We start from the raw sequence: 18,996 nt of genomic DNA on the forward strand, positions 1-18,996 counted from the left end.
TATTGTATTTGTTTGTGATCTTTAAAAAAAGCTATTTTGGATGTAGCAGTTGTTAGCTAGAATGTGAAAATCCAATCATAATCCCTAAGTAATGTGAAATTGGGCAGCAGGTAGTTGAGCATTGGGCCAGTAAACGAAAGGTTGCTGGTTTCTAATCCCGAGTCGGCTAAGTGACAAATCTGTCAATGTGCCCCTGAGCAAGGTACTTAACCCTAATTGCTCCAGGGTCGCAGTCAATAATTGCTGATCCCTGGCTGTGACCCCACTCTCCGAGGTTGTCTCAGGGGGAGAGGGATATGCAAAAAACAAATGCCAATCAGACGATTGGTCGCATACTACGCAGCCTTTCTTTCAGAAACCCTGCGTCTTGGGCAGAACAGCTCAGACACTTCGTCTTACCGGGTTATCTCCTTCAGAGTAGTCTGGGTTACCACCAGTGAGTATTTCTTTTTTCCAACGTTTGAGCGCACCGTTCTTTGCCGTTGGGTTCTCATCCAGGATTGAGCAAGGTATGTCCGAATCCTTCCTATTAATCCGTAAGTTGACTAGTAATTCCGTTTGTCTCCTGTCAACGTTGTCTTGCACCTGTCCCTACTTCTCGAATTCACTATCTGGGAAAGGGGATTGATTCCAGAACTTTCAAACGTGTATATAATACACACTTGTACATGTGTGAAATAGGACAAATGTAAGCACCCACCTAATTATTATTATTATTATTATAAATCTACTCATAAGCAACATGTAAATGGAGGCTTTCTTAGCTGGCCGTCTATGAGAATTCCCAATATGGCATCACCCCCCCTCCCCCCCCCCCCCGCGGAAATGTTTGCAATCACAGAAAAGGGTCTTTTGATTGATATGAAAAATCTTCCTTGATAACAAAGATTTATTTAAATACTACCAATGCCACAACATAATGAACCTTACTGCACAAATGAAGCTTAATGTTGTGTTCATAGATACAGTATTTCTAACCTCCCTTCCTCTTTTGTATTCCCCCTTTAGCAGTGTGCCTCAACACCCTCCCCCTCCACTACCACCCCTCCTCCTCCACTCCCACCCCTCCCCATTCCCCTCCTCTCTCCTCTCCTCTCCTCTCCCCCTCCACTACCACCCCTCTCCATTCCCCTCCTCTCTCCTCTCCTCTCCCCCTCCACTACCACCCCTCCCCATTCCCCCCTCCTCTCTCCTCTCCTCTCCCCTCCACTACCACCCCTCCCCATTCCCCTCCTCTCTCCTCTCCTCTCCCCCTCCACTACCACCCCTCCCCATTCCCCTCCTCTCTCCTCTCCCCTCCCCCTCCACTACCACCCCTCCCCATTCCCCTCCTCTCTCCTCTCCTCTCCCGCTGCCTTGCACCTCTCTCAGTATGTGCTGTCAATAATTGATGGTTCTACAGACTCAAAGGGTAACAGGTCCAATCTCTCATGCATTTATTTATGTACCATTCCTACACACACCCAGTCAGTGAGACCACTATCTGTGTTTCTTAGAGCATGGTGATCGATACCCAGCGACTCCTCTGTCTCTGTGTCCATACATGTACTGCATGTCAGGGCAGGGTCATGGGGGTTTGTTATCCATCAGTGCGTGTCCCTGCGGCCAAGATGGGGTTAATATTGCTCGTCTGGCTGACAGCAGGATAGAGGGAAGGAAGTAGAGAGATTAAATGAGTGAGAGGCAGGGGGCAGAGGAGAGAGAGAGATTTAATTCATCCCTGATTGACTATAGCTAGCACACTGGCACTCACAAGCACTAACACCCACACCGAACGATGGAGAGAGACAGCAGAAATGAGAAGTTCTTCTCCAGAAAGAGAAGTTTCACTTTTGGGGCATATGGAGGGTGAGTAGCAGTCAAAGTATTGACAACGAATTAAAATGCTTTGGTTCTAGTGTCAGAATCTGAATAAAATCTTGAAATAGTTCATAGAAGTAGTCCTTAATGTCATGCGGCACATTGTCTAAGGAGTTACCACTTTCCCCATTCACAGTGTGGACAAGTTCATATGTGAACATGAGACTAGGTGAGAAAAACTTAAAAATACCTTTATTTACCTTTATCCACATTAGATGTAGTTTATTTCTCGCTGGTCATTTTACACTGGATTTAAAGCTTGATACACTTGCAGTTGACGAATAGGAAAAGTGATGGGTTGCATTGCTTTGCTCTGTCATTCCACCTGTTGCAGCAGACCAGAGCCTTTAGAACACAGCATTCTGGATATTTTGGACTCCCCTACCAGCGAGACCCAACCGTTCCTTTCTGCTGGCAGCAACCAGAAGGTAAAAGGACTTCATTGTGATAATGTGTCTTTCATCATATCCTTTTTGCATTTGTTGATCACAACGTCACTAATTTAGTCTCCTTGCATTTCCCTGCATCTGTGTTTGTCTAATGTTGTTTCTCTTTCTGTTCCTGTTTCTCGCTGAACCTCCTTTCTGTCTGTCTGTCTGTCTGTCTGTCTGTCTGTCTGTCTGTCTGTCTGTCTGTCTGTCTGTCTGTCTGTCTGTCTGTCTGTCTGTCTGTCTGTCTGTCTGTCTGTCTGTCTGTCTGTCTGTCTGTCTGTCTGTCTGTCTGTCTGTCTGTCTGTCTGTCTGTCTGTCTGTCTGTCTGTCTGTCTGTCTGTCTGTCTGTCTGTCTGTCTGTCTGTCTGTCTGTCTGTCTGTCTGTCTGTCTGTCTGTCTGTCTGTCTGTCTGTCTGTCTGTCTGTGTTTTCCATGTAAGGTGACAGAGCTGTTTGAGATCATTGAGAAGTTGCAGGTGAGTGTACAGCACCATTCCCTCTCTGTTTTGTGTAGTCTCTGTGTGTACATCAGTTCTCTTTCCAGTTAGTCAATCAGTCAGCCACTGTTACCTTCACTCTCCTTCATCAGAGCAGCAGGCTAGATGAACAGCGCTGTGAATTCCCTCTGCCTTTGAGGGTGAGTCTTTCTCCTAATATAATGTCAAGATCTGTGTGCACACGTGTGTGTGTGTTGACATTGACCTTTCAATATTATCAACGATACAGACATTTTTGTTCCCTAAAACACTGACGTCACAATAGTTGTAACACTCATACCAGCATACATAAAACTCATTATTAGGTATGCTGATGCAACCATCATCCTACAGCTACTGCTAGATCTACATTTAATTTGATACACCAGACTTTTTAATTCTCATCTCACCCTTTTGAAAGTCTCAGCTTTTGAAGATAGGTCGTGACCTTCCTCTGATCCTGCCTCCAAAGCTGGGTGGTTACTGGATAGACCCCCCGCTACAGAAGTTTGCTGAGACCAGTCCGACATCCTCTCATTATGGACTAGACCCAGAGACCTATGACATCATGGAGAGAGACAGCGAGGCCACATACTACCAGCAGTTCTTCCGCTCACGAGTTAGTAGAGTACCGCCCATAGGACTACTCTTATTCTGTTCCATTTGATGGTAGAGATGGACTATGATCCAAGATGATGAAATACATACATAGTAGCTGTGTGACTTTCTCTCCTATGTCAGTATCATCACTCGTTCACAGCAGTGGACCCCTCCCTGGGACCCCTCCTTCTCTCTGTATGTTTGGTGGAAGAAGAGAAGAGGCTGAGAGTAATACTGAGGTTATATCTGAAAGAATGGAAATTATTCAATTAATGTAATGAAACACTGGTGAATTCCATGAGCAACAGTTATTACGTCTGTCTTTCCTTTCCAGGATGAGGGAATGCTCTATGCATGGGGTTTTCTCTGTGTCTCTGTTCCCAAACATCCCGTCTGCTGTGGAGCTGGCCAAGGTACCATTACTAGTCTCTCCAACAGACGTGTGTATTTTAGATGAACCTTTACTGTGCATTTACCATCATTGACAAAAACCCAAACTGACCATGTCCTCTTCAGATGCTATGCGACAGTGTGACTGTGTCCAGATTTGATGTGGTCAGTTACCTTAAGGTACTTCTTTTTCACTGTACACATTCCCAAATGCTTTAGGCCTTCATGTTACACAGAATGTACTCTTCAAATGAGACCATTTTGACAAAAGTGTGTGCTCTCTTCTTCCCCTTTATCTCTCTATCTCTCTCTCCCTCTCTTTGCTTCTTTCTTTCTCTCTTCCCCTCTCTGTCTTTCAGGCACCAGATCTTATAACAGCATTTGATGAACACAGAGTGTCTCTGAATTTCAAGTTTGGTGTCTTGTATCAGAGAGAGGGACAGGTAAATAACTGGAATGCAGGCAGAAGCTTGGAAGCATTACCTAGTAGCACTAGTCTACTGTACATTACCTCTCATATTTTCTCTCTATATTTGACAGTTGACAGAGGAGGACATACTCTGTAACAATGAGGAAAGTGAAGAGTTTCAAGAATTCCTCTCTATTTTGGGAGATACAGTCACACTTCAAGGGTTCACTGGGTAATGTACAGTAACCGACATTTTGACATGGCCTTATGGAGAAATTACAGAAATATGACATTGTAACAGGAGGAGATGAATAAGAAGATACCAGCAGCTTACTGTCACTCCCTCTCCCCGACTGCCTCTTCCCTCTTTCTCTCCCACATTCTCTCTCTCCCTCCCTCTCTTCCAGGTTCCGAGGAGGTTTGGACGTGTGTCACGGCCAGACAGGAAGTGATGCGGTCTTCACTTCCTTCCACAGCAGAGAGATCATGTTCCATGTGTCCACCAAATTGCCCTTCACAGAGGGCGATACACAACAGGTTAGCCTGAATAACGACACCTAATCATCCTCACCCACAGTCAATCACTTCAAACCAGCTCCAGTGGCTCCCTCTTACCCTCTGTTCATTACTCCTTACAGCTACAGAGGAAGAGACACATAGGCAACGACATCGTTGCTGTTGTTTACCAGGAGGGCCACACCCCTTTTCTGTCTGATGTCATCGGCTCACACTTCCTGCACTGTTTCCTAGTGGTCAGGAGGGTGAGGAAGAGAGTGGGGGACGAGGGGGAGGAGGCAGGAGGGGGAGGGGTGTTCCAGGTAAGAAGATAAAACAAAAGGAGAGACACATTGATCTCTTATCACTGTAGGTATTTTTATTGGAATGAAAAGCCTTTTTCAAACCTGGAAGTGGTCTGTTTGCAGGTGTCAGTCACAGCAAGAGAGGATGTACCTCCCTTTGGTCCCTCCCTCCCTGATCCTCCTATATTCACAGAGGTGAGCAGAATTCACATCTGAACTTGGTGACAAGGTAAAAAACCATGATGCATTCTCAGTGTGTCTCTGTTGGCCTATCTTCCAGAGCTCCCTGTTGAGAGAGTTCCTTCTGACCAAGCTTATCAATGCAGAGATCTCCTGTTATAAGGCTGAGAGGTTCAGTAGACTGGAGGTAACCACAGAAGAACAACTCTAACACCGTTATAAATGTATACAATCATTCTTGAGGCATTACATGCACATATCCAAAGACTTTTTCTAGATGCAAATCTGGTATCTTTTATGTGGAACAGAAACAAAAGAAACAAGTATTTCCTCTTCTCTAATAGCCTCTAGTGACTCCCCATCCAGGGTGCGGGAGCGTAATCATCGACTGACAATAATTAGCATAACGCAACGGACATAAATATTCCTAGAAAATATTCCTATTCATGAAAATCACAAGTGAAATATATTGAGACACAGCATAGCCTTGTGTTAATCACCCTGTCATCTCAGATTTTCTAAATATGCTTTACAGCCAAAGCTAGACAAGCATTTGTGTAAGTTTATCGATAGCCTAGCATAGCATTTTGTCCAGCTAGCAGCAGGTAACTTGGTCACGGAAATCAGAAAAGCAATCAAATTAAATTGTTTACCTTTGATGAGCTTCGGATGTTTTCACTCACGAGACTCCTAGTTAGATAGCCAATGTTCCTTTGTTCCAAAAATATTATTTTTTGTAGGTGAAATAGCTCTGTTTGTTCTTCACGTTTGGCTGAGAAATCGCCCGGAAAATGCAGTCACGAAAAACGGAAACAATATTCCAAATTAGCTCCATAATATCAACAGAAACATGGCAAACATTGTTTATAATCAATCTTCAAGGTGTTTTCCAAATATCTATTCGATAATATATCCACTGGGACAATTGGTTTTTCAGTAGGACCGATTGGAATAATGGCTACCTCTGTATTTTACACGAGAATCACTCTGGGAGCCATCAGGTGACCAGTTGCGAAATGTAGTCGCTTACGGGTATTCTTCAACATAAATGCGTAAAACTATGTCACAATGGGGAATACACCTTGGGGAATACAGAGAAAAAGTAATTTGGTTGATAGCCCATTCACTGCTCAATAGGGACGCATTGGAACGCAGAGCTTTCAAAAGATGAGTCACTTCCGGATTGGAATTTTCTCAGGCTTTCGCCTGCAATATCAGTTCTGTTATACTCACAGAAAATATTTTTACAGTTTTGGAAACTTTAGAGTGTTTTCTATCCTAAGCTGTCAATTATATGCATATTCTAGCATCTTGTACTGACAAAATATCCCGTTAACTACGGGAACGTTATTTTTCCAAAAATGAAAATACTGCCCCATAGTCACAAAAGGTTCTAATTCCTCTCTTCTGCTCCCCATCTCTTACTTAACTCCTATATGATGCCTCCTTCTCTCCTCTGTCTCTGCCTCCCTCTCTCCTCTCATCCTATCTTTTCAAGCTGCGCACTCGTTCGTCCCTCCTGGAGGGTCTGCAGGCGGAACTGTCCACCCGCTCCCAGTGCATGATGGGAGATTCGCCTGTGTCCACCCTCTCGACTTCTGAGGGGATGAGGGGTGTAACTGAGGGGAGTGGCGGTTTCATCAAAAACTTTAAGGTGAAGTCAGAAATCCTTGACTTTTCACTCCAGTATGGGGAAAGGATGGGTTTTGGACTTGGCATCCATATTTCCTGTCTTTGTTGCAGAGAGCCATTAGGGTGCGCAGTAATTCTTTTGACACTCTTGGGGGACCTAGAAAGATGGGCGGGGTGCCGCTCCCACAGAAGCCCAAGGTAACCCATGCTGAAGATGGAAGCACTTCTCTTTTTTCACTGAATATCTTATTGATATATTTGTGGGAAATACTGACCACTCCTGTTGGTTTTTGTCTCCCTCTCCAGGCTGCTACAGAGAGAGATGGAGAGAGGTAAGACACTACAGAGAACGGACAAATCAGACAGATGGACTGACAGACAGATGGACGGACGGACTGACTGACAGACAGAGAGACCGATGTTGTTTTTTTGTCTTTCAGTGAGTTGGCCTACAAGCCCCCTGAACCCAGCTTTCCGCCCATAGACAACCTGGGCTCCACAGAGGTCAAAGACTACTCCAGTCCCCAGGAGAATATGTAGACAAACAAAATTATGTGTATATTTGAGTAATAACCGAGTGGATACTTTGTATGTACAGTGCATTCGGAAAGTATTCAGACCCCTTGACTTTTTCCAGCGGCAGGGTAGCCTAGTGGTTAGAGCATTGGACTAGTAACCGAAAGGTTGCAAGTTCAAATCCCCGAGCTGACAAGGTACAAAATCTGTTGTTCTGCCCTTGAACAGGCAGTTAACCCACTGTTCCTAGGCCGTCATTGAAAATAAGAATTTGTTCTTAACTGACTTGCCTAGTAAAATAAAGGTAAAATAAAAAAATATTAAAAAATTATTCTAAAATTGATGAAAAAAAAATCCTCATCAATCTACACACAATAGCCCATAGTTACAAAGCAAAAACAGGTTTTTAGACATTTTTTGCAATTTTATAACAAATAAAACACTGAAAGATCAGACCCTTCACTCAGTACTTTGTTGAAGCACCTTTAAATCAAATCAAATCAGATCGTATTAGTCACATGCGCCGAACGGGTGTAGACCTTACAGTGAAATACTTACTTAGGAGCCACTAACCAACAAATGCAGTTTACAATAATATTGATAAGAATAAGAAATAAAAGAGCAGCAGTAAAATAACAATAGCGAGACTATATACAGGGGTACAGGGTCAATGTGCGGGGCACCGGTTAGTTGAGGTAATGTACATGAACATGAAGGTAGAGTTATTAAAGTGACTATGCATAGATGATAACAACAGAGAGTATCAGTGGTGTAAAAAGGGGGGGCAATGCAAATAGTCTGGGTATTTCATTAGGTGTTCAGGAGTCTTATGGCTTGGGGGTAGAAGCTGTTTAGAAGCCTCTTGGACATAGACTTGGTGCTCCGGTACCGCTTGCCATGCTGTAGCAGAGAGAACAGTCTATGACTAGGGTGGATGGAGTCTTTGACAATTTTTAGGGTCTTCCTCTGACACCGCCTGGTATAGAGGTCCTGAATGGCAGGAAGCTTGGCCCCAGTGATATACTGGGCCGTTAGCACTACCCTCTGTAGTGCCTTGCAGTCGGAGCCCGAGCAGTTGCCACACCAGGCTGTGATGCAACCATGCTCTCGATTGATCAGCTGTAGAACCTTTTGAGGATCCGAGGACCTATGCCAAACCTTTTCAGTCTCCTGAGGGGGAATAGTTTTTGTCGTTCCCTCTTCACGATTGTCTTGGTGTGCTTGGACCATGTTAGTTTGTTGTTGATGTGGACACCAAGGAACTTGAAGCTCTCAGCCTGTTCCACTGCAGCCCCGTCGATGAGAATGGGGGCGTGCTCGGTCCTCTTTTTCCTGTAGTTGACAATCATTTCCTTTGTCTTGATCATGTTGAGGGAGAGGTTGTTGTCCTGGCACCACACGACCAAGGCTCTGACCTCCTCCCTATAGGCTGTCTCGTCGTTGTCGGTGATCAGGCCTACCACTGTTGTGTCATCGACAAACTTAATGATGGTGTTGGAGTTGTGATTGGCCCGTGCAGTCATGAGTGAACAGGGAGTACAGGAGTGGACTGAGCACGCACCCCCGAGGGGCCCCTGCGTTGAAGATCAGCGTGGCGGATGTGTTGTTTTGTTACCTACACTTACCACCTGGGGCTGCCCGTCAGGAAGTCCAGGATCCAGTTGCAGAGGGAGGTGTTTAGTCCCAGGGTCCTTAGGCAGAGGGAGGTGTTTAGTCCCAGGGTCCTTAGGCAGAGGGAGGTGTTTAGTCCCAGGGTCCTTAGGCAGAGGGAGGTGTTTAGTCCCAGGGTCCTTAGGCAGAGGGAGGTGTTTAGTCCCAGGGTCCTTAGGCAGAGGGAGGTGTTTAGTCCCAGGGTCCTTAGGCAGAGGGAGGTGTTTAGTCCCAGGGTCCTTAGGCAGAGGGAGGTGTTTAGTCCCAGGGTCCTTAGGCAGAGGGAGGTGTTTAGTCCCAGGGTCCTTAGGCAGAGGGAGGTGTTTAGTCCCAGGGTCCTTAGCTTATTGATGAGCTTTCAGGGCACCATGGTGTTGAACGCTGAGCTGTAGTCAATGAATAACATTCTCACATAGGTGTTCCTTTTGTCCAGGTGGGAAAGGGCAGTGTGGAGTGCAATAGAGATTGCATCATCTGTGGATCTGTTGGTGCGGTATGCGGGTCTAGGGTTTCTGGGATAATGGTGTTGATGTGAGCCATGACCAGCCTTTCAAAGCACTTCATTGCTACAGATGTTAGTGCTACGGGTCGGTAGTCATTTAGGCAGGTTACCTTAGTGTTCTTGGGCACAGGCATTATGGTGGTCTGCTTAAAATATGTTGGTATTACAGACTCGGACAGGGAGAAGTTGAAAATGTCAGTGGAGACACTTATTTTATTTTATATATTTTTTTATTTATTATTATTATTTTTTTCTAAGGGGTGGATCTGCTTAATATTGCAGAAAGATTGTTGCTTCCATCAATGTAATTGTCTGCATTATTTCCAATTCCCCATATATTTTTTGGAGTAAATATATATATCCATATACACATACAGTGGGGAAAACAAGTATTTGATACACTGCCGATTTTGCAGGTTTTCCTACTTACAAAGCATGTAGAGGTCTGTCATTTTTATCATAGGTACACTTCAACTGTGAGAGACGGAATCTAAAACAAAAATCCAGAAAATCACATTGTATGATTTTTAAGTAATTAATTTGCATTTTATTACATGACATAAGTATTTGATACATCAGAAAAGCAGAACGTAATATTTGGTATAGAAACCTTTGTTTGCAATTACAGAGATCATACGTTTCCTGTAGTTCTTGACCAGTCACTGCACAGCTATTTTCGGGTCTCTCCAGAGATGTTCGATCGGGTTCAAGTCCGGACTTTGGCTGGGCATCTCAAGGACATTCAGAGACTTGTCCCGAAGACACTCCCACATTGTCTTGGCTGTGTGCTTAGGGTCTTTGTCCTGTTGGAAGGTGTCCTTTCACCCAAATCCTGAGCGCTCTGGAGCAGGTTTTCATCAAGGATCTCTCTGTACTTTGCTCCGTTCATCTTTGCCTCGATCCTGACTAGTCTCCTAGTCCCTGCCACCAAAAACCATCCCCACAGCATGATGCTGGCACCAACATGCTTCACCCAGTTTCCTCCAGATGTGTGGTCCTTCAGCTCAGTTTTGGCCTCCAGATGATGACGTAGAATGTATGCACACATGACTGTAAGTCTCTTTGGATAAAAGCGTCTGCTAAATGGCATATATTACAATATTATATTACAATGTGACACTTGGCATTCAGGCCAAATGGTTCAATATTGGTTTCATCAGACCAGAGAATCTTGTTTTGTCATGGTCTGAGAATCCTTTATGTGCCTTTTGGCAAACTCCAAGCGGGCTGTCATGTGGTTTTTATTGAGGAGTTGCTTCCGTCTGGTCACTCTACCACAAGGGCCTGATTAGTGGAGTGCTGTAGAGACGGTTGTCCTTCTGGAAGGTTCTCCCATCTCCACAGAGGCTCTGGAGGTCTGTCAGTGACCATCGGTTTCTTGGTCATCTCCATGACCAAAGCCCTTCTTCACTGATTGCTCAGTTTGGCCAGGCAGCCAGCTCTAGGAAGAGTCTTAGTGGTTCCAAACTTCTTCCATTTAAGAATTATGGAGGTCATTGTGTTCTTCAGGGACCTTCAATGCTGCAGAAATGTTTTGGTACCCTTCCCCAGATCTGTGCCTCGACACAATCCTGTCTCGGAGCTATACGGACAATTCCTTTGACTTCACGGCTTGGTTTTTGCTCTGACATGCACTTTCAACTGTGGGACCTTATATTTGTCTTGCCTTTGCAAATCATGTCCAATCAATTGAATTTACCACAGGTGGACTCCAATCAAGCTGTAAAAAACATTAAGGATGATCAATGGAAACAGGATACATTTGAGCTCAATTCTCATAGCGAAGGGTCTGAATATGTAAATAAGGTATTTCTAAAAACCTGTTTTCACTTTATCGTCATGGGGTATTGTGCTTAGATTGATGAGGGAAAAAAATATTTCGTACATTTTAGAATAGGGCTGTAATGTAATAAAATGTTGAAAAAGTCAAGGGGTCTGAATACTTTCCGAATGCACTGTACAAACTATAAAATAAGATGTCAAAATGTATACTTTCATAACAGGTAATACAAATATATTATTGTAGAATATTTTCACTGTTAATATGTGTACATCATTGTAGTAAATGTATGATAATGAAGCCATGCAATAATTATTACTATTTTACTATTTCAGAGCATTGCAATAATTCAGGGCTACCAACTTTTGAAGAAAGTTTGGAGTGAGATTTGCTATGTGAATGTCATTGCCCCCTGGCCAATCCATAGACGGAGGACTAGGAGTTTACTGTTTTAAAGCGAATTTCCTGAAATTCTATGTATTTGTACATGGCTTACGCCTATTACCAAGGTGTACAATTAGGTCTATTCAGGATGCTTTGTACATTAAATTAACACTCCAAATTTCACTACTTTGTTACTTTTGGGTATGATATGTAAAGTATGCTAATATGTTTTTAAATGTTTTTTTTTAGGTGGTTTGACACTTTTTTCAGACAGTAATGAAATGAGATAGGGAGACATGCAAGTGTTATAAACTGTGAGAAGGTTGGAAGCCGGGATTGATCCCTGTTCTCAGGTGGAAAGTTATGAGACATGTGCCAGGAAGTGTTAGCACTACAACAAGGCTCTGCACAGGAAATGTTCATATCAATGGTTGATGGTAGTGGGTAACCAAATCATAGATTGGAGTCTGCTTGTCCAAAGACTGCTTTGAAGGTAAGGACACAAACATTTCATATTTTGTCATTTGGGATCTATCTCGTTAAAATAGGGATGGAAGAAAATCCTCTCCAGGAGGGTTGGCCACCCAGATCTTTGTTCACCAAGTGCTGGGTGTTTGAAAATGTTCTTGTTGTAACACCGCATTTTTCAAGATGACCCAACCTTCAAGAAAAATCTAATGAAGATCAATATTCAGGTGGTTTATGACAGCTAGTTGAAGATCAATATTCAGGTGGTTTATGACAACTAGTTGAAGATCAATATTCAGGTGGTTTATGACAACTAGTTGAAGATCAATATTCAGGTGGTTTATGACAACTAGTTGAAGATCAATATTCAGGTGGTTTATGACAACTAGTTGAAGATCAATATTCAGGTGATTTATGACAACTAGTTGAAGATCAATATTCAGGTGATTTATGACAACTAGTTGAAGATCAATATTCAGGTGGTTTATGACAGCTAGTTGAAGATCAATATTCAGGTGGTTTATGACAACTAGTTGAAGATCAATATTCAGGTGGTTTATGACAACTAGTTGAAGATCAATATTCAGGTGATTTATGACAACTAGTTGAAGATCAATATTCAGGTGGTTTATGACAGCTAGTTGAAGATCAATATTCAGGTGGTTTATGACAACTAGTTGAAGATCAATATTCAGGTGGTTTATGACAACTAGTTGAAGATCAATATTCAGGTGATTTATGACAACTAGTTGAAGATCAATATTCAGGTGGTTTATGACAACTAGTTGAAGATCAATATTCAGGTGGTTTATGACAGCTAGTTGAAGATCAATATTCAGGTGGTTTATGACAACTAGTTGAAGATCAATATTCAGGTGGTTTATGACAACTAGTTGAAGATCAATATTCAGGTGATTTATGACAACTAGTTGAAGATCAATATTCAGGTGGTTTATGACAACTAGTTGAAGATCAATATTCAGGTGGTTTATGACAACTAGTTGAAGATCAATATTCAGGTGGTTTATGACAACTAGTTGAAGATCAATATTCAGGTGGTTTATGACAACTAGTTGAAGATCAGTATTCAGGTGGTTTATGACAACTAGTTGAAGATCAATATTCAGGTGGTTTATGACAACTAGTTGAAGATCAATATTCAGGTGATTTATGACAACTAGTTGAAGATCAATATTCAGGTGATTTATGACAACTAGTTGAAGATCCTTGCCGTCTTTTTACTCTACATAGACATTATGTGATGTGTTTATGAGTTGTGAGTCCACCTACCATCTCTGCCTAGCATGTGCACAATACTAAAATGTTAAAAATGATATTTGATTCCTGGAGCATTTAATATCCAATGCAATGTATGACTTATTCAAAATTGTCCATGACTGGCAAAAATACATAGCCTCATATAATTCATTTTCAAAGACACAAGTAGGCATATCAGATTTCAGATATGAGATTTCGCTGGCAAAACTGGAAAGAAGTGGAATACTAAAATACGTGTGGGGGGTGAGAGTAGTGTTCTTGCTGACAAGCACAGTAATTACCCTATATTTTAGCCCATTGTTAAGAATGAGAATTGTTCCACTAATCAGACTAAATAAAGTAAATAGCTAATAAAATCTCCTGAAGAAAATATTACATAAAACTGCCCCTACACTCTACCCAAACTATTTTATATTTCTTTGTATCCCCTCTAGAATTAAATATACTCTTTTGGGTTCGCAATCTGTTTGACAAAATGATTTTCATAGTTACAAATCAGGTCATCCTACCCAACGTCCCTGCTAAAACCTACTGTAGGTCTATCTTCTGCCTTTTCATTGTCACAGCATAAATGCCAATCACCACGTGTGGGGACTAACGCAAGTGTGGATGAAATCGACTTTAGTACATAACATCAAATCAAAATGTATTTGTCACATGCGTTTTTTTTCACCTTTATTAATCCAGGTAGGCTAGTTGAGAACAAGTTCTCATTTGCAACTGCGACCTGGCCAAGATAAAGCATAGCAGTGTGAACAGACAACACAGAGTTACACATGGTCAATAACACAGTAGAAAAAAAGAGTCTATATACATTGTGTGCAAAAGGCATGAGGAGGTAGGCGAATAATTACAATTTTGCAGATTAACACTGGAGTGATAAATGATCAGATGGTCATGTACAGGTAGAGATATTGGTGTGCAAAAGAGCAGAAAAGTAAATAAACATAAACAGTATGGGGATGAGGTAGGTAAAGTTGGGTGGGCTATTTACCGATAGACTATGTACAGTTGCAGCGATCGTTGAGTGCACCTTATCGTGAAATGCTTACTTACAAGCCCTTAACCAACAATTTAGTTTTAAGAAAAATAATAAGGAAGTCAGAGAATTGAAATAAATCTTAATCTGTGGATTTCATTACTGGGCAGGGGCGCAGCCATGGGTGGGCTTGGGAGGATATAGGCCCACCCACTTGGGAGCCAGGCCCAACAACTGGAAGGCCAGGCCCAGTCAATCAGAATGAGTGTTTCAGACAGAAATACTGTCTTCTCCCCAATTTCGTGGTATCCAATTGTTAGCTCCAGTCTTGTCGCATCGTTGCAACTCCTGTGAGAGGCGAAGGTCGAGAGCCATACGTCCTCCGAAACACGACCCAACCAAGTCGCAGTGCTTCTTGAAACAATGCCCACTTAACCCTGAGCCAGCCACACCAATGTGATGGAGGAAACACCGTGCACCTGGCAACCGTGTCAGCCTGCATGCGCCCGGCCCGCCATAGGAGTCGCTAGAGCGCGATGGGACAAGTACATCCCAGCCGGCCAAACCCCCTCTAACCCGAATGATGCTGGGCCAATTGTGCGCCGCCCCATGGGTCTCCCAGTCACGGACGGCTGCGACAGAGCCTGGACTCGAACCAGGATCTCTAGTGGCACAGCTAGCAACTGAGATAAGTGGATGGATTATCTTGACAAAGGATCAAATGTTCACTACTAACACAGATGTAAACTAATTTGTGCACAACAGTTTAGAGAAATAAGCTTTTTTTAGTATGAAACATTTCTGAGATCTTTTATTTCAGCTCATGAAACATAGGACCAGCACTTTACATGTTGCACTTTATATTTTTAGTGGATGGCTGCAAACTAGGGCAGTGTTTTTGTACCAAAACGAGCAAAGCGGTAGAAGAATGTCTAGTGGTACAGGTACGGTAGGTCGTGACCAGTATCACACTCCAGGGCAGTAGGTGGCAGTGTATGCACATATCAGTTGGTTGCGATTCGCCAATAAAATTTGAAGAAGAATGTATAAAGTAAACAAACACGGTTTTGACTAGACGGAGTACAGTTTATGTCACAATTTACTATAATTTACTTTTTCGCAGCAGGCTATGATAATTAACGTAGCAGGTTATGATAATTAGGTTAAGGTTAGGAAAAGGATTAGGATTAGCTAGTAAAACTAATTTAGAAAGTAAAACTACTTTATTAAACGTAATTGAACACAATGTATCCCATCTACCAATGACCCAGAAGCACTGCGCGCTAGACTGCAGCTAATTATATTCGCGTTAACTAAAGCGGCTCCAAATTAGTGTCTTTATTGTTAGTTTACATGTATCCTTGAAATACACAACGAAAGAACAAAGTTGTTGACTTTTGCACGGGTAATTTGAATGATCTTTTGGTGCATATGTACTCATTTCTAAACTTGAAAACATTCAGAGTTCAAAGTGCATTTGAATGTTTTCAATGGTTGAACTTTGACTGTTTTTTCTTTGACAGACGAACATCTAGCTGGTGGTCAAAGGTAACGTGCACATAATTAACAATGACGTAAGATAGAACGTTTTAATTTACCCCACAAAATAACGTTATAACTAAGTGTTTGTGGCTACAGAAATGTTTTTACTTGCAATAACAATGTTACACGAATGTTTACAACTAGCTACATCGTTTGGCTACAGGAACGTTTTTACTTGCAGTGCGATAACAATGTTACACGGATGTTACTGTATCCACACATTAATGATGTCCTGAATTATACTTTTTTTCGGGGGGGTTTGCCTGGTGTTCTAGTATTTCATTGTCCCTGTATTGATGTGTAATATTGTTATTATTGTTGCAATAATACAAAAAAAAAAATCCTTCAGATGGCAAGTTCTAGGAAAGTGATTGAACTGTTTTATGACGTGGTCTCTCCCTACTCATGGCTTGGCTTTGAGGTTAGTGTCTTTACATCAGGGCCCAACCCTCTTCCTGGAGATCTACTATCCTGTTGGTTTTCAGTCCAACCCCAATTTAACACACTTGATTCTACCAATTAGCTGCTCAACAAGATCTTAAAATAGCTGAATCGGGTATGCTAAATTAGAGTTGGACTGAAAACCTACAGGACACTAGATCTCCAGGAAGAGGGATGGGCAGCTCAGCTTTAGATTGTACATTTTTAAATTTCAGACGTAGAGTTATATGCATTGACTGATCATTGTGCATGCATGTATCCGATCTTTAGGTCATGTGCCGTTACAGAAATGTTTGGAACATTGACCTTAAACTACGTCCTGCGTTCTTGGGTGGCATCATGCAAGGATCAGGTAAGTAGCTAAGATCAACATTACACAAACCAGGCTTCACAATAGGCTATGGATGGATTGTTATGTTTACATTGCACATGTTGTCAGTCAGCCATTAAGTCATTATGATAAGTCATCTGCATTGTGACGTAAAGTCTGTACTTTTATCCTGTATTCCAGGTAATAAGCCCCCAGGTCTGGTCCCAAACAAGTTCCTGTATATGACCACAGACCTGCACCGTCTAGCCCAGTACTTCCAGGTCCCCATCAGTCCCCCTGCTGACCCCTTTGAGGCCATGTTTGAAAAAGGTGAAAATCTTACAATGTGATTTTTCTGGATATTTTTTTCTCATTTTGTCTGTCATAGTTGAAGAGTACCTATGATGAAAATTACAGGCCTCTCTCATCTTTTTAAGTGGGAGAACTTGCACAATTGGTGGCTGACTAAATACTTTTTTGCCCCACTGTATTTGTCTGTCCCAGGCTCGCTGTCTGCCATGCGCTTTGTGGCGGCGGTACAGGAGAGGAAGGTGGGAGGAGATAAGCAGGTAGAGCAGGTGTCACGGGAGCTGTGGATGAGGATCTGGAGCCAAGACAAAGACATTACCCAGCCTGCATCACTCTCTGAGGTACCAGGAAGTACTCAGTCGCTGTAGCTTGAGTTCAAGGCTTCTCTCCATTCATCTGTCTAGTGTTAGTCACATGTGCCTTTCATATAATATCTGTTAAATAAGTGCTATCTCCCAACACTAATGTAATTGCACTAGTGGAGGGCATAATCCTCCTAGAGCATTTTGAGATTGGGTCTGGTTAGATGGTGGCGTGACGGAGTTGAACATTGCAGGTTGTTTGTTTTTAATGTAATTCATGTTTTTTTTCCAGGCAGCCATGAAGGCGGGGCTCTCAGCCTGTGAGGTGGAAGAGCTGCTGAAACTGTCCACCTCTAAGGAAATCAAAGACAAGCTGAAGAGATCCACCCAGGAAGCACTGGACCATAGGGTCAGTGTCTCCCCCTCCTCTCCCTGTTCCCTCCCAACCAACCCCACCCCATACATGTAGATGGTTTAGATGGGCTGTTAATGATAATAGCAGCCGTCAGTGTGGGAGTGGACATCAGCATCAGTACATTCACTTCTTTTGCTATCTCACCTTGTCTCTGTACTCTCTACCTCAGGCCTTTGGTTTTCCTCTGGCTGTGTGTCATGTGAATGGAAAGGCGGAGGTGTTCTTTGGCTCTGACCGGTTTGAGCTCATTGCCCACTGCATAGGTGAGCCCACACTTCCCCTGGCATCATAAGATGTCATGTTCCTGCATAAACTCCCACTTTGGCTGCATCAGAATATTCACAAATAGCATATTATAGAATTGACTTTAACCAATATGACTTATCAATGAACCATTATACCAGGGCATGTAATGCTTAAAAACAAATACAATTCGGATGAATACAATATTTAGCTACAGAAGTGCCATTTCTTACCGATCTCTATAGCGTCTGTCCAAAAACGAATCCTGTGATATTAGGTCAAAACATACTGGAGGAGTTACTGGCTAGCTTAGCTAACGAACTAGCTACGTCGGTCGCGGGGTGCGCATGACCAGAATGACACATCGACGAACCACCAAAGTCACACCCCAAATTGAGAAAGTGGCAGAGTTTGACCGTTTTGTGTCCAAAGTCAACCTTTAAGATAACAATTACTGTAGGCTATATACTTACAGTAATTTCGCATTTTACGTCATTTAGCAGACTCTCTTATCCAGAGTGACTTACAGTAGTGAGTGCATACATTTTAATACTGCAATCAATACTGTACGTCTTATTGTAATACGGCACATGTCATTGTGCACGTTTTATGGCATGCACCTCACAGTCTTTTGATAGATTTAGCTACCAAACGGTATGTAAACACACAAGACAGTCAATATCATTATTTCGTCCTGGTTGCTAAATATGGTAGATTCTATTGTTTTGAATTTTGGTTCCTATATCATTACTATCATCTCTTTGAGCCCATCAAGATTCACCTCAGCACAGACCTTATCCAATTGTATCCTTCTGTCTTCTAGGAGAGAAGTGGATGGGACCCCAGCCTGCTGCTGCCAAACTGTGACCTGAAACATGAAACTGGGAATTCATTAAGATTAATAAATACTATAGATATGATTTGAAATGGTCTTTTTTCTAAATCTGCCTGAAATGTATTCTTTGAAATAGATGACTGTCTTTTCACTAATCACTTTTACTGCCACAAAGAAACCTGACATTTACATGTAAGGACAAGCAAGGCTTTAGGAAGATTAGATGCCAGATATGCGACACAAAAGGAAGAGGACAGAAAGAAGT

At 42.5% G+C, this 18,996-nt stretch overlaps 2 protein-coding genes across 7 annotated transcripts; both read left to right on the top strand.

Annotated features, from left to right (window-relative positions):
* Window positions 1–1,462: 1,462 nt before the first annotated feature.
* Window positions 1,463–7,473, top strand: LOC123997337 (rap1 GTPase-activating protein 2-like). Its single transcript, XM_046301474.1, has 19 exons — window positions 1,463–1,848; window positions 1,997–2,029; window positions 2,195–2,288; window positions 2,731–2,766; window positions 2,880–2,927; window positions 3,188–3,385; window positions 3,508–3,605; window positions 3,701–3,779; window positions 3,883–3,936; window positions 4,116–4,199; window positions 4,297–4,397; window positions 4,573–4,702; window positions 4,804–4,938; window positions 5,089–5,160; window positions 5,246–5,332; window positions 6,644–6,799; window positions 6,889–6,975; window positions 7,084–7,109; window positions 7,218–7,473. The coding sequence occupies exons 1-19, from the start codon at window positions 1,778–1,780 to the stop codon at window positions 7,315–7,317; spliced, it is 1,689 nt and encodes a 562-aa protein (XP_046157430.1). The 5' UTR covers window positions 1,463–1,777; the 3' UTR covers window positions 7,318–7,473.
* A 7,891-nt stretch (window positions 7,474–15,364) lies between these two features.
* On the top strand, window positions 15,365–18,816 carry LOC123996575 (glutathione S-transferase kappa 1-like). Of its 6 annotated transcripts, none has more exons than XM_046300025.1 (9): window positions 15,365–15,739; window positions 15,858–15,908; window positions 16,226–16,297; window positions 16,605–16,669; window positions 16,829–16,957; window positions 17,132–17,277; window positions 17,531–17,647; window positions 17,823–17,916; window positions 18,720–18,816. In XM_046300025.1, the coding sequence occupies exons 3-9, from the start codon at window positions 16,260–16,262 to the stop codon at window positions 18,761–18,763; spliced, it is 633 nt and encodes a 210-aa protein (XP_046155981.1). In that variant the 5' UTR covers window positions 15,365–15,739; window positions 15,858–15,908; window positions 16,226–16,259; the 3' UTR covers window positions 18,764–18,816. The 6 variants fall into 6 exon arrangements, with proteins under 6 accessions (XP_046155981.1, XP_046155980.1, XP_046155982.1 ...); XM_046300024.1 differs by having other exon boundaries at window positions 15,858–15,882; XM_046300022.1 differs by having other exon boundaries at window positions 15,367–15,739; window positions 16,588–16,669.
* The last annotated feature ends 180 nt before the right edge of the window (window positions 18,817–18,996 follow it).

This window comes from Oncorhynchus gorbuscha, linkage group LG15, assembly GCF_021184085.1.
Source record: "Oncorhynchus gorbuscha isolate QuinsamMale2020 ecotype Even-year linkage group LG15, OgorEven_v1.0, whole genome shotgun sequence".
Classification (NCBI taxonomy): Eukaryota; Metazoa; Chordata; class Actinopteri; order Salmoniformes; family Salmonidae; genus Oncorhynchus; species Oncorhynchus gorbuscha.

Coding starts and splice junctions, on each gene's coding strand:
- LOC123997337 (XM_046301474.1), top strand. CDS start 1,778: ATGGAGAGAGACAGCAGAAATGAGAAGTTCTTCTCCAGAAAGAGAAGT. Junction 4,200..4,296: donor TGTATCAGAGAGAGGGACAG/GTAAATAACTGG, acceptor TATATTTGACAG/TTGACAGAGGAGGACATACT. Junction 7,110..7,217: donor ACAGAGAGAGATGGAGAGAG/GTAAGACACTAC, acceptor TTTGTCTTTCAG/TGAGTTGGCCTACAAGCCCC.
- LOC123996575 (XM_046300022.1), top strand. CDS start 16,226: ATGGCAAGTTCTAGGAAAGTGATTGAACTGTTTTATGACGTGGTCTCT. Junction 16,670..16,828: donor TGGCATCATGCAAGGATCAG/GTAAGTAGCTAA, acceptor CCTGTATTCCAG/GTAATAAGCCCCCAGGTCTG. Junction 17,648..17,822: donor AGGAAGCACTGGACCATAGG/GTCAGTGTCTCC, acceptor TCTCTACCTCAG/GCCTTTGGTTTTCCTCTGGC.